This window comes from Bos indicus x Bos taurus, chromosome 13 (genome assembly GCF_003369695.1).
Source record: "Bos indicus x Bos taurus breed Angus x Brahman F1 hybrid chromosome 13, Bos_hybrid_MaternalHap_v2.0, whole genome shotgun sequence".
In the NCBI taxonomy this organism is placed as follows: domain Eukaryota; kingdom Metazoa; phylum Chordata; class Mammalia; order Artiodactyla; family Bovidae; genus Bos; species Bos indicus x Bos taurus.
In genome coordinates, this window is record NC_040088.1 from 31,747,181 (window position 1) to 31,761,632 (window position 14,452).

Sequence of the window (14,452 nt, forward strand, 5' to 3'; positions counted from 1 at the left end):
GTCTTCCAGGAAACATGTATAACTTCTGAGCAGCTCTTTTTGTGGGTTCAGGAAGGTCACAAGAGCAGATAAACTTCCCTGGTTTGGCTTACTTCCCCAAAAGACTCTTTGCGTCTCACTTTTAGGATGTTTTGTGTAACTTGAGTTTACCTCCCACTAGATGTGAAAACAGTGTGTCTTTTGTAGACTTGTTCACTCACCAACTCACTTCTGTTCTTGCAGTTTTCTACCCCATCTTTTCAATAATGCATATTCTACTTTTTACTTAGGATTTTAGTCTGTTTCTAATTGTTCTTCAAAAGATGCTTTATAAATTTAACACTGTCATCAAACAAATGTTTTTGTCTAAGACATGGGAAGATTGACCTCAGCATATGCATTTGAGGTCCAGGAAATAAGACTGATAAACATTAAAAAAATTCTTTTTATTCTGTATTTGATCCTTGGTAATGTGTCTGATATACTCAACACATCCAAATGAAGTATCTAGAATTGAACTCAAAAATATTATTTAGATTTCCAGTGACTCAAAGTGGTAATATAAGTAATTTTGTGTGATTTCTAAACCTCTTTGTTTTCTCTCCCCTCTTTAATAAAGAAAATATCTGTGGCATTGGCTGGCATTTGGTTGGAAACTCATGTTTGAAAATTACTACTGCCAAGGAGACTTATGACAATGCAAAATTGTCCTGCAGAAACCACAATGCCTTTTTGGCTTCTCTTACAACTCAGAAGAAGGTAGAATTTGTCCTTAAGCAGCTGCGAATCATGCAGTCATCACAGAGCATGGTGAGTTAAAATCCTTGGAACTTCCATCTTTCTACAAAGAGCATAACTGCAGCTTACCTGTGACATGTTTGGCAGGAGGAGGAATGCGAGTAAGTGCAGTGTAATAGACTGTAGAACTGCACTGTCAAATTCTCTTCCTTTAATATTATATATTCTTTTCTTATCTTGAAATTTCCAACACATTTTTATTAGTCATATTTCATTAAATTACAAATTAATAATTATGTATATATTGAATAGTAACATGTTGACATATGCACATATCCTGTGATATCTGTAGACTATTTCATATCTGTTTTATCCCTAGCTTCTGCTGGGATTGGGGAAGTGGGTGCTATTATTAATTAGCTGAGTTGAATTAAACCAGGTTTCAGGTATTATTACAGTGTATAATATGATTTAATGTTAATTATCCTAAAAATGGACATCTGTGGGTCTTTCTTAGATCTGATCAGCCCAAAAGGAGAGGACATCTTCTTATTAAAAGTTTCTGAGCACAGAAAGGCCTCAAGTTCTCTTCCTGTCCATCCACTGCTCTTGGGCAGCTTGTAGTTGATATACAACATGACATTTTGTGTATTTAGTCCAGAGTCCTAGAACAGTGGTCCCACCCTCAGTTAACTGATACTCACAAGATAGTGCTCTTTCAACAATTCATAGTCTTGTGATCAGATTGACAGTTGAGAGACAACTAAAGTAATGTGCTTCCACAGCTATAAATTGACTTAGAGCCCTGGTTTGTTTGGAAAAATAAGAAAGGGCGCTGTAACCTTTAGGACAGAGGCAGGCTGACAGACAGAAAGAGGTAACTCCTGAAGACAGAAGGAATGAGCTGGACTCTCTGTGCATTGATCAAAGATACAGAGATTGAGGGGTGAGCTGCAGGTAAGTTTGCATAACTGGTGCAGACTGAATTGGAAGGAATTGCTGTAGCTGGGCCTTATGAGAGATCAGTACCAAATCCTATAAGTAAATAAATATCACTCACTGCAACTAAAAGTAACAACTTTAGGGTGTTGTTTTTGTTGCTGTTTTTAAAGTCCCTTAATAAGCATTTTCCCTGGAGAAGGAAATGGCAACCCACTCCAGTATTCTTGCCTGGAAAATCCCATGGACAAAAGAGCCTGATGGGCTACAGTTCGTGGGGTCGCAAAGAGTTGGACATGACTGTGTGACTGAGCACACAATATTTATGTTTATTTTTTCCTCCCCAGAATGGAAATACTGTACATTTTGTTTTATAACTAGCAAAAGTTAAAATGTCTTTTATTTCTGGGCTAAACTTTGTACAAATTTTTTTTTTAAACTGCAACAAGAAGGACATTTCAGTAGAGCAAGAGACAGACTTTCCTTGGAATGAATTCCCAGGAATTCATTGACCTATTATTCCCTATAAAATTTATTGACAGCCAATACGCTCTGCCTCCCCATCTGAACCTGGGAATCTTCAATCATCTAACCTAGCCAGAGCTCCCAAAACAGGCTTAGATAACAATAGGCATATAACCAGTGTTTCATACATACTGATATGGTATTTCATTTATAAATAGATATTTCAACCAGCTTGGGGGTGGCTATCTCTTCATAGCATTTGTCATAGAGTATAGAAATTTAGGAACTTGATTATTACTTTGCTGTTAATCTCTGTGAAAATTCTGATGTCTTCTCTGACATCTTTCTTTGATGTCTTTTCTATCCTTTGTAAAATGGCCATATTAAAGTGCCAGGAATGATAAGTAACATAAAAATAAAGGTCTGCACTAATCTACCATGACTGATTTGAGATAAGGAGGTTTTCCTGTGTCCTTTGGATACATGTAACTTAATAGTTTTTATCTAGAAGCTAGTTTTGGTCAAGACATTGATTATATTCATAGTCTGTTTTGCCTACAGTCCAAGTTCACCTTAACCCCATGGGTTGGCCTTCGGAAGATCAATGTGTCCTATTGGTGCTGGGAAGATATGTCCCCGTTCACAAATAGTTCACTACAGTGGATGCCATCTGAGCCCAGTGATGCTGGATTCTGTGGGATCTTGTCAGAACCCAGTACTCGGGGCTTAAAGGCTGCAACCTGCATCAATCCACTCAATGGTAGTGTCTGTGAAAGGCCTGGTAAGTATATGGTTGCATTATACATTACTGGACATTCATTGAAAGAGAAACTGTAGGAGGCATAATTAAGTGTTGTGAAGTTTTCATGAAAACACAGGTGGAGTATTGATTTCAAGCATATGAAACAGAGGATAATGCAAAATTTTTAAAGCAAAAGGAAGTAGTATGAGCTGTTAACAAAACTAAAAATAACTAGCATTTTCCTGGTTGCTCAGTAATAAAGAATCTGCCTGTAGTGCAGGAGATGTAGGTTCGATCCCTGGGTCAGTAAGATACCCTGGAGAGGAAATGGCAACCCACTCCAGTATTCTTGCCTGGAAAATCCCATGGACAGAAGAACTCTGTACATGGGGTCACAAAAGAGTCATACATAATTTAGTAACTAAACAACAATATGCTAATTAGAATATTGTTATTTAGAATGTTGTTATTTAACAGTGAGATTGATTGGTTTATTGACCACAAAAAGTATTGACAATTGATCCAAAAGGCATATTTCTAGGTGTTGGCAGAGAAATGCTGTGGAAGATAGAACAAAAAATCCAAAGAAAAAATCAGAAAAGCAAGCAGATCACTGCAGGGATACTGAACAGAAAGATAGTGTCAGTGGGGAGAAAAATAATTGGTATAGTCCTGTGGGTCAAGAGGCAACAGAACCAGACATGAAACAACTAATTGGTTCAAAATTGGGAAAGGAGTACAACAAGGCTGTATATTGTATCCTACTTATATAACTTATATGCAGAGTATATCATGTGAAATGCCAGGCTGGATGAATCACAAGCTGGAATCAAGATTGCCAGGAGAAATATTGACGTCAACTCAGATATGCAGATGATACCACTCTAATGGCAGAAAGTGAAGAGGAACTAAAGAGCCTCTTGATGAGAATGAAAAAGCTGGCTTAAAATTCAACATTAAAAAAACTAAGATCATGCCATCTAGTCCCATCACTTCATGGCAAATGGAAGGGGAAAAAGTGGAAGCAGAGACAGATTTTATTTTTTTGGGCTCCAGGATCACTTTGAATAGTGACTGCAGCCATGAAATTAGAAGACACTTGCTCCTTGGAAAGAAGGCAGTGACAAACCTAGACAGTGTATTAAAAAAAGCAGAGACATCACTTTGCCGACAGTGATCCATATAGTCAAAGCTATGGTTTTTCCAGTAGTCATGTACAGATGTGAGAGTTGGACCATAAAGAAGGCTGAGTGCCAAAGAACTGATGCTTTCTAATTGTAGTGCTAGAGAAGACTCTTGAGAGTCCCTTGAACAGCAAGGAGATCAAAGCAGTCAATCCTAAAGGAAATAAATCCTGAGTATTCATTGGCAGGACTGATGCTGAAGCTCTAGTACTTTGGCCACCTGATACAAAGAGCCAACTCATTGAGAAAGACCCTCATGCTAGGAAAGATTGAGGGTAGGAGAAGAGGGTGGCAGAGAATGAGATGGTTAGATAGCATCATCGACTCAGTGGACATGAATTTGAGCAAACTACAGGAAATAGTGAAGGACAGGAAAGCCTGGTGTGCTGCAGTCCATAGGGTAACAAAGAGTCGGATAGGACTTAGCCGCTGAACAACAACAGGAAGGAAAAGCAAACCTTCAGCGCAATAACGCTGCAGGAGAGTGCTGAAGGAGCCTCCACTTGGAGTTGCTGCACAGGCTTGAAGCTTTGCTCTAGGCACGTCTCAGTTTCATAAAGACAGGCACGGGTGGCATGTGCAGCACACAGACAAGCCTTTGACCATTGCCCTTCTCCTGCAGGGGATCTCACAGGCAGTAGTTGGAATTTTGTGGATGCTTGTGGGAGGCTGGACTCCATTGACATCAGGTCTCATTTTAGGAAGGTATTATAATTTGTCTGAGGAATGCAGGGATGTGGAAGAGAATTCAGATCACTGTGGAGTCACATTAATATTTATTATTTAACCTTCCTGCAGGGAAATTTTTCAGCCATTTTGGATTCTGGGTGCTTTGGTAAAGTTAATGAATGTTGTGGTTCTTCTTTCCCTAGAATATACAGAGATATAATGTTACAGATTCAGGTGGGTAGTAAAACTTGTGAAGTTCATCTTGGGTCTCCTATATTAGAACCTCTTCTCTTATGGAAAAATTAGCTTGTTCCCTCATATCTGTCCTTTTCTTTGAAAATAAAAACAGTTTTTCCCCCCAAGTGTATAAATATACATGACTAACCAGTACATGATGACCCTAAGATTTTGTGTTTTCTTCTATGTTTAATGTAACCCACTGAATTGACTTCATGACACATTAGTGGGTCACAACCAAACTGCAAAGCCTTTGACCTTAGCTGACATGGTGGGAGCTTTAAATGTCTCTCTTGGATTCACTTCCCAGCTAACCACAGTGCCAAGCAGTGTCGGACCCCTTGTGCCTTGCGGACAGCCTGTGGGGAGTGTACCAGCGGCAGCTCGGAGTGCATGTGGTGCAGCAACATGAAGCAGTGCGTGGACTCCAATGCCTACGTGGCCTCCTTCCCTTTTGGCCAGTGTATGGAGTGGTATACCATGAGCAGCTGCCCCCGTGAGTGAAAAGTGAGCTCTAAGCAGTGTAGATGACAACACTGTGTGTAGGGCAGTGCTGTCAGCCTCTGAACTTTCTGGGGATGAAACCAGACTTCACCATCTGCTTAGGTCTATCCAGAGGCTGCCTGATATGAACCTGCATATAGAATCAAATACAGTGACACAAGTAAACAATTGTAGAATAGATCACAGAGTACAGAAATAACTTGCTGAATCTCAGTATCATATTGCCCAATCTGTGGAATGTCTCCACATCTTTATCTCCTAATTCATAAAGTAAGTGCTTTCCAGAAGATGGTCTGTAAAGTCTCTTCTGCCTCCAATATCCTAGGATTGCGAGAGAAGACAGGAGTCTCTATTATAGGTTGGACAAAATATTGGGCTGTTTAAAATTTTATTATATCATTTGAACAATCACAGAATAGGAATTTTGACTAACAGTTGATTCATCTTTTAAAGAAAAAGATAATTTAAATATACAATGAATCTAAGTCTACATGTAACTTATGTTTTTTTACAGCTGAAAATTGTTCAGGCTACTGTACCTGTAGTCACTGCTTGGAGCAACCAGGCTGTGGCTGGTGCACTGATCCTAGCAATACGGGCAAAGGGAAATGCATAGAGGGCTCCTATAAAGGACCAGTGAAGATGCCTTCTCAGGGCCCTACAGGAAATTCCTACCCACAGCCTCTTCTCAATTCCAGCATGTGTCTGGAGGACAGCAGATATAACTGGTCTTTCATTCATTGTCCAGGTAAGATGTGTTCTGTGTCCCAAATCTCACTACCTACTTACAAAGAATAAAGCCTTGAAAGCTACATTATTTATATGGATTTCTTTAAGGGGAAAAAAAAAAGAGATCGTTTAAGAAACTATTTGTTTCATATGAGAAATATTGTTAATTAATGAAAATACTAAGAATTTTCTATTGTTTTGCTAACTTTGATTATAAAAGTAATGAAATGTGTTCATTATAAAAATTAGCTATTACAGATATAGATAAAATAAAAACTATAATTCCTCATCTCTCAGTTCAATTCAGTTGCTCAGTTGTGTCCTACAGATATAGATAAAATAAAAACTATAATTCCTCATCTCTCAGTTCAGTTCAGTTGCTCAGTTGTGTCCGACTCTTTGCAACCCCAGGGACTGCAGCATGCCAGGCTTCCCTGTCCATCATCAACTCCTGGAGCTTGCTCATACACATGTCCATCAAGTCGGTGATGCCATCCAACCATCTCCTCTGTCATCCCTTTCTCCTCCTGCCTTCAGTCTTTGCCAGTATCAGGGTCTTTTCTAGTGAGTCGGCTCTTCGCATCAGGTGGCCAAAGTATTGGAGCTTCAGCTTCAGCATCAGTCCTTCCAATGAATATTCAGGACTGATTTCTTTTAGAATTGACTGGTTTGATCTCTTTGCTGTCCAAGGGACTCTCAAGAGTCTTCTCCAGCACCACAGTTCAAAAGCATCAATTCTTCAATGCTCAACCTTCTTTATGGTCCAACTCTCACATCCATACATAACTGCTGGAAAGACCATAGCTTTTACTGTACGGACCTTTGTCAGTAAAGTAATGTGTCTGCTTTTTAATATGCTGTCTAGATTGGTCATAGCTTTTCTTCCAAGGAGCAAGCGTCTTAAATTTCATGGCTGCAGTCACTATCCACAGTGATTTTGGAGAAAATATCATCTGTCACGGTCCATTGTTTCTTCATCTATTGCCATGAATTGGTGGGACCAGATGCCATGATCTTCGTTTTTTGAATGTTGAGTTTTAAGACAACTTTATCACTCTCCTCTTTCACTTTTATCAAGAGGCTCTTTAGTACCTCTTCGCTTTCTGTCATAAGGGTGGTGTCATCTGTGTATCTGAGGTTATTGATATTTCTCCTGGCAGTCTTGATTTCCAGCTTGTGCTTCATCCAGCCCGGCATTTCCTCATCTCTAGTTCTTCATAGAAGGAAAAACTTTTAACAGTAATACATGTACCTTTAGATCTATAGTTTTTTAAATAAAAAATACTGTGAGATATACTATGCATATAATATGTTGTTCTGCAGTTTTCTTTTTTACTTAAAAATATGATGTGATGATTGTTAGGGGAAAAATTAAAAATAAAATCTCCTGCCAACCCAGAAATTCCTCTCTACCGATGTAGGAAAGAAAGTGTTATTACTGAGTAAGCATTAAACCAGATGGTAGTGCACATTTCAGCAGTCCACTAATGAAATACAACAGAGAGAAATCCCATCCTTTTAAATATCCCAGCGTATACAGTCCATTCTATACTTGTCCTCAAAATGAAGGTAACTTGTCTTTGTGTGAGAGGATTTGACACCACTGTTTGCTCTACATTCTTTCCTAGTTTATTGTGAATTTACCTGGTAATTGGGGTGGCCACCTTTGTTAATTGCCTTTACCCAAAGGAAAAAACAAAAAGGAAAACAAACTTGTATCATTGACGCAAGCAGATGGTTATAGTTTGGATCCATTCCCACACAGAGAGGGTAGGTGGCTGGCTTGCTTGATGTTTACATTTCAAAGAGATGGCTCTTAAGCCCTTAACAAAAACCGTGTCTGCTTTGTAATGCTGACTTATGGCTTATTTAGGTTTTAAAGAAATTTACGTATGTTTCAAAGGAATCAGAGGTTTTTTTAGTGCAAATTTTCCTACTGAAATGCTCTTAAGAATAGGGAGAAGGAAAGCCTCCTCTTTCCTTTGACAAGAAGAAAAAAAGGAAAAATTCAGCCTGCCTATCTACCTCCCTCCTTCCTTCCCTCCTTTTACCCTTTTATCCCCTCTCCCCACTCCTTCCCTTTCTTCCCTTCTCCCAATCCTTCCTCCTTTCTATCACTCCCAGTGGTTGATGCAAGAAGGAATCAACTTTGAGTTGATGTAAAATTTGAGCCTTGATCTGCTGGGGTAGCTGCCCTGAGAAACCAGAGAAAGTGGCCTTTGATTCAAACTTCCAGTAAATGCACAAAATTACTGATGGGCTGCCAGAACAATTGGGAGAAGCTAGACAGGTGCAAAGACTCCCAAGAGATTAGTGGATAAGAATTTCTCTGAAATCCTGCCAGACAGTGCCCCTGACTACTGGACTGTGAAGACTTCTATAAGGAAAGTTACTTGGTGAGTCAGTCGCTCAGTCATGTCCACTTCTTTGGGACCCCATGGACTGTAGCCCACTAGGCTCCTCTGTCCATGGAATTTTCCAGGCAAGAATACTGGAGTGGGTTGCAATTTCCTTCTCTGGGGGAATCTTCCTGACCCAGGAATCGAACCTGAGTCTTTTGCACCTCCTGCATTGCAGGCAGATTCTTCACCATCTGAGCCACCAGAGAAGCCCATATCACTTATATGGAATGTCCAAAAAAGGGCAGATATTTAGAGACAATAAATAGATTAGTGATTGCCTAGGACCAGGGACAAAATTGGGGAATGATGGGTTCAAAGTTTTACGAAGTAGCTGTACCATTTTTCATTCTCACTAGCAGTGTTAGAAAGGTTCAGATTTCCCCACATCCTCATCACACTTGTTTGATTGTAGCTGTTATGGTGTATGAGAAGATGAGAAATGGCATGTCACAGTGGTTTTTTTTGTTTTGTTTTGGCTGTACTAGGTCTTTGTTGCTGCACATGGGCTTCTAGTTGTGAGCAGGGGCTACCCTTCTTTGGGGTGCACGAGGTTCTCGTTGTGGGGGCTTCACTTGTTTCAGAGCACAGGCTCTAGGCATGCGGGCTTCAGTAGCATGCATAGTCTTAGTTGCCCTGCTGCATGTAGGATCTTCCCACACCAGGGACTGAACCTGTGTCCACTGCATTGGCAGGAGGATTCTTAACCACTGGACTACTTGGCAAGCACTGTGATTTTGATATGCATTTCCCTAATGACTAACGATTCCCTGATGGCTCAGATGGTAAAGCATCTGCCTGCAATGCAGGAGACCTGGGTTCAGTCCTGGGCCCGGAAAATCCCCTGGAGAAGGAAATGGCAACCCATTCCACTACTCTTGCCTGGAGAATCCCATGGATGGAGGAGCCTGGTAGGCTACAGTCCACAGGGTTGCAAAGAGTCGGACGCAACTGAGCAAGTTCTCTTTCTCTTTCTCTTTAATGACTAATGAAGTTGAGCATCCTGTTGGCCATTTGTATGTCTTCTTTGGAAAACTATTCAAATTCTTTGCTCAGTTTTAAAAATTGCATTATCATTTTACTGTTGACCTACAAGAGTTCTTTGTGAATCCAGATACAAGCCCCTTATTAGATATACAGTTTGCAGATATTTTCTCCCATTCCATGGGGTTTCTTTTTACTTTCTTGATGGTATCTTTTGAAATACAAAAGTATTCTTTTACCCTGTGTGCTTTTGGTATTGTATAAGAGAATCAGTGCCTAACTAACCCCAAATTACAAAGGTTTACTCCTGTATTTTCTTTTAAAGTTATATAGATTTATCTCTTTGTATTTAGGTCCATAATTCATTTTGAGTTAATTTTTGTATCTGATGTGAAGTTGGCATCCAAACTTATCTTTTTTTTTTTTTCCCCAAACTTATATTTTTGCATGTGGTTAGCTAGTTGTTCCTGCAACATTTGCTGAAAAGACTATTTTTTACTATTGAATTTTGGGAGGACATTTGTGTACTATTGAATTTTAGAAGCACATTTTTTGAAAATCAGTTGAATGTAAGAAATTATTTCTGAACTCTCATTTCTGTTCCATTGACCATATGTCTGGCCTTATGCTAGTATCATACTCTTGATTTCTATAGCTTTGTAGTAAGTGTAGTAAGTTTTGAAATTGGGAAGCCTAAGTCCTCAAACTTTGTTCTTATTTTTCTAAATGGTCATGGCTGTTCTGGGTTCCTTGAATTTCCATTTTGAGGATGAATTTGTCAGTTTCAGTAACATCAACAAAAAGCCAACTGATATTTCATAAGATAACTGCACTGAATCTATAGACCATTTGGGGGTATATTGCCATCCTAATGGGGCTTCCCAGCTGGCGCTAGTGGTAAAGAACCCACCTGCCAATGCAAGAGACCTAAGAGAGAGATTTGACCCCTGGGTTGGGAAGATCCCCTGGAGGAAGGCACGGCAACCCACCCCAGTATTCTTGCCTGGAGAATCCCATGAACAGAACAGCCTGGTGGGCTACAGTCCATAGGGTTGCACAGAGTTGGGCACTACTGAAGCAACTTAGCGTGCTTTGTTGTTCCGTTGCTCTGTCGTATCCAACTCTTTGTGACCCCAGGGACTGCAGCACACCAGGTTTCCCTGTGCTTCGCCATTTCCCAGAGTTTGCTCAAACTTATGTCCGTTGAGTCGGTGGTGCTGTCTTACTATCTCATCCACTGCCACCCCCTTCTCCTTGTGCCTTCAATCTCTCCCAGCCTCAGGGTCTTTTCTAATGAGTCAGCTCTTTGCATCAGGCGGCCAAAGTATTGGAGCTTCAGCTTCAGCATGAGTCCTTCTAATGAATATTTAGAGTTGATTTCCTTTAAGATTGACCGGTTTGATCTCCTTGCTGTGCAAGGCAAGGGATTCTATAAAGTTTTCTCCAACCCACAATTCAGAAGCATCAGTTCTTCGGCACTCAGACTTATTTATGGTTCAACTCTCGCATCTGTACATGACTACTGGAAAAACCATAGCTTTGACTACATGGACCTTTGTTGGAAAAGTAATGTTTCTGCTTTTTAATACACTGTCTAGGTTTATCATTGCTTTTCTTCCAAGGAGGCAGCATCTTTTAATTTCATGGCTGCAGTCATGGTCCACAGTGATTTTGGAGCCCAAGAAAATAAAGCCTGTCACTGTTTCCATTGTTTCTCCATCTATTTGCTATGAAATGATGGGTCGAGATCCCATGATCTTCATTTTTTGACTTAGCACACACACACCTTTTTAACAGTATTAAGCCTTCTAGTTTATAAACCTGGAATGTCTTTCTATTTCTTTAGTTTTTTATTCTCTTTCAGCAATGTTTTATAGTTTTCAGTGTTTATATGTTATGCTTGTTTTGTTAAATTTACTCTGCAAAGTATTTTTATGCTTCTTCAAGTATTGTGAATTGAATTATCTTAATTTTGTTTTTTGACTGTTCATTGTTAGTATATATTTAGAAATAGAATTGATTTCTGTTTGTTGATCTTGTGTCATGCAACCATGCTGAACTATTATTTCTACTATTTCTTTAGTTGATTAGGGTTTTCTTTATACAGGGATTGTATTGTCTGCTAAAAAAGACAGTTTTACTTTTTCGTTTCCTATCTGGACACCTTCTTTAAAAAAAATTTTTTTGGAGGACTATTTGGCCTGACAAGAAACTCCAGTACAATATTGAATAAAAGTGATGAGAATGGACATCATTGTCTTGTTCCTGATCTTAGGGAGAATGAGTTCAGTCTTTTTCCATTATATATGATATTGGCCTTAGTTTTTTCATACATGTCCTTTATCAGGTTGAGAAATTTTCCTTCTCTTCCTGGCTTTTTGAGGGCTATGATTGGGTGCTGAATTTTGTCACATAATTTTTCTGTATCTTGATAATCGTGTGGTTTTGTTCTTTAGTTTATTAATACTATACATTATACTAATTGATTTAAGGATATTAAACCAGCCTTTCATCTCTGGAATAAAGCCCATTTGCTCATGATGTATAATTCTTTTTACTGTGTTGCTGGATTCAGGTTTTTTTTTTAATAAATTTATTTTAATTGGAGGCTAATTGGTTTACAATATTGTCGTGGTTTTTGCAATACGTTGACATGGATTCAGTTTTCTAGTTGGGTATTTCGTGTCTGTTTTCATATAGGATATAGATCTGTTCTGTAGTTTTCCTTCTTGGGATGCCTGTCTGATTTTGGTACCAGGGTAGTACTGACTTCATAGAGTGAGTTGGGAAGTGTTCCCTCCTCTTGCATTTATTGAAAGACTTTGCAAAAAGATTGATATTAATTCTTCTTGAAGTGTTGATAGAATTCACCAGTGAAGCCATCTGGGCTCGGATTTTTCTTTGTGAAAAGATTTTTGATTATTCATCCAATCTCTACTTAGTAGGGAAGTAAAGTATAATACAGGCAGATTTCTGTTTCTGTTTCAGTCAGTTTGGGTAGCCTGTATTTTATAGGAATCTTTCTATTTCATCTAAATAGTCAAATTTTTGGCATACAGCTGTTCATATTATTTTCTTGTAGGCAGCTTTTAGCTATATGTGTTTTCCTATTTAACCTTTTGAATGGTTTTTGTTTTGTGTCTGATTTTATTTTATCCTTTTCTTTTTACAAAGTTTCTAAATATTGTGAAGTTTTTTCAGAGCTTGCTTTCTTATTTTATGAATGCAGTGATCCCTCAAGCCTCCCTGAATTTACAAAAGTTAATATTTTTCATTCTCTTAAATTTCTTGCACTGATCCTTCCTTCAGAGTTAGTTGTTCCACGTGTTGATCTTGGTGATGCCTTTAGCTTGGTAATTTTCTCAGACTAGTGATTCCTCAAGGTTGATTTGTATTTTTAACTGAATGTCTAGACTTATGAGTACTGGGTATACTGAGCTGTTGTGAAGGTGTGGTGTGATGTCCTAAGGGAAAGGCTGGCTAGCTAGTACCAGCACTCTCCAACTCTGGTCTGCCCTGGCTGTGGATGAATGGTCTCTATTCCTCCCTCAGTGAAGAGAGGAAGGAGCATCAGACCAGGTGTCTGGATGTGTTTGGCATGTTCATGATTGTGCCAAGGGCCTCCCCACTTGGGGTATTCTGAATACTTCTAGAAATTCAGTGCTTCAGAAGTATCCCTCTCTACTTCTTATAGCACTTTTTCCTCTTATCCCAAACCCTTGCTTTTACATTTCTTCTATACTTTCAGTGAAATTTGAAGGGGAAGAGAGAGAGAAGCATTTGTTCAGTGTTTTTATCAAATCAACACATTGTATACTTTAAGTGTGCACTTGAGATTTATATAGTATTCCATGTCAGTTATATCTCAGTAGAGCTGAAGAGAAGAAAAGACAGGTCTGCTTATAGATTGTACACTACATGAGTGGCCCCACCTGAACTCTGCTGTGCACAGCTGTCCTGAGCAGCCCTGAGAGGTCCACACATCATATTTCTTTCTAGTTGTGAAGTCCTGTATGCATCAAGAATCAATAATTCCACTTATAAAAATGTTTACTTATAAAGATGGTTATTTTTCTAAAATGAAAAGTTGAAAGCAGGCTATCAGAATGTAAGGAAATGGTTAAGTAGCTATTTGGCTTCATAAAAATTATTCTACCATTTAAAGTTTTGTTATGTTAGATGAAATAATGTAAAATAATTGTATCTACATTTTAAAAAATCAAAATTGAATATTAATATAAATACAACTATGTAAAACTGTATAGAAAAAAATACTGGAAGGAAAGATTCCAAAAATGGACAGTGATCTCTGGGTGGTGGAATTGTATATGATTTTTTTCTAATTCCTTATATTTTTCTAATGTACTATCATGAGCATGTATTATTTTTAAGGTGAATAACAACAAAAACTTTTTATAATGGCTATGAACTTTTACCTTGCTGTAGTATATTTCTGATTTTCCTGAACTAGCTCTTTTCTGATGTTTTGATCTTATTTCTCAAACTAATTTTTGGTAGTTTTGATGATTGTTTTTAGAAGCAATAAGGAGCATAGATGGTTACAAATAAATCTTGTGGAACGTATTCCACCCAGCTCTACCATAGGACAAACCCCTTAAAATTCTTTCTTTTAGCTTGCCAGTGCAATGGCCACAGCAAATGCATTAATCAGAGTATCTGTGAGAAGTGTGAGAACCTGACCACGGGCAAGCACTGTGAGACCTGCATATCTGGCTTCTATGGTGATCCAACCAACGGGGGAAAATGTCAACGTAAGTCAGATTTTTCAGGGTCACTGATTGCAAACAAGGTGGCACATGATCTGTTTGTCTTGATTATCTTGGAGGAAGAAAGCCACTTGGTTTCAGATAATACTTTTCTTA

General features: G+C 38.7%; 1 protein-coding gene across 2 annotated transcripts in view; it reads left to right on the forward strand.

The window, feature by feature from the left end:
• Positions 1-14,452, forward strand: part of ATRN (attractin) — a 189,437-nt gene that overhangs the window by 102,799 nt on the left and 72,186 nt on the right. For both annotated transcript variants that reach the window (XM_027559351.1, XM_027559350.1), the window contains exons 15-19: positions 599-789; positions 2,683-2,902; positions 5,264-5,449; positions 5,972-6,205; positions 14,204-14,341. In XM_027559351.1, the coding sequence (XP_027415152.1) occupies positions 599-789; positions 2,683-2,902; positions 5,264-5,449; positions 5,972-6,205; positions 14,204-14,341 (969 nt within the window). The remainder of the gene's footprint in view (positions 1-598; positions 790-2,682; positions 2,903-5,263; positions 5,450-5,971; positions 6,206-14,203; positions 14,342-14,452) is intronic.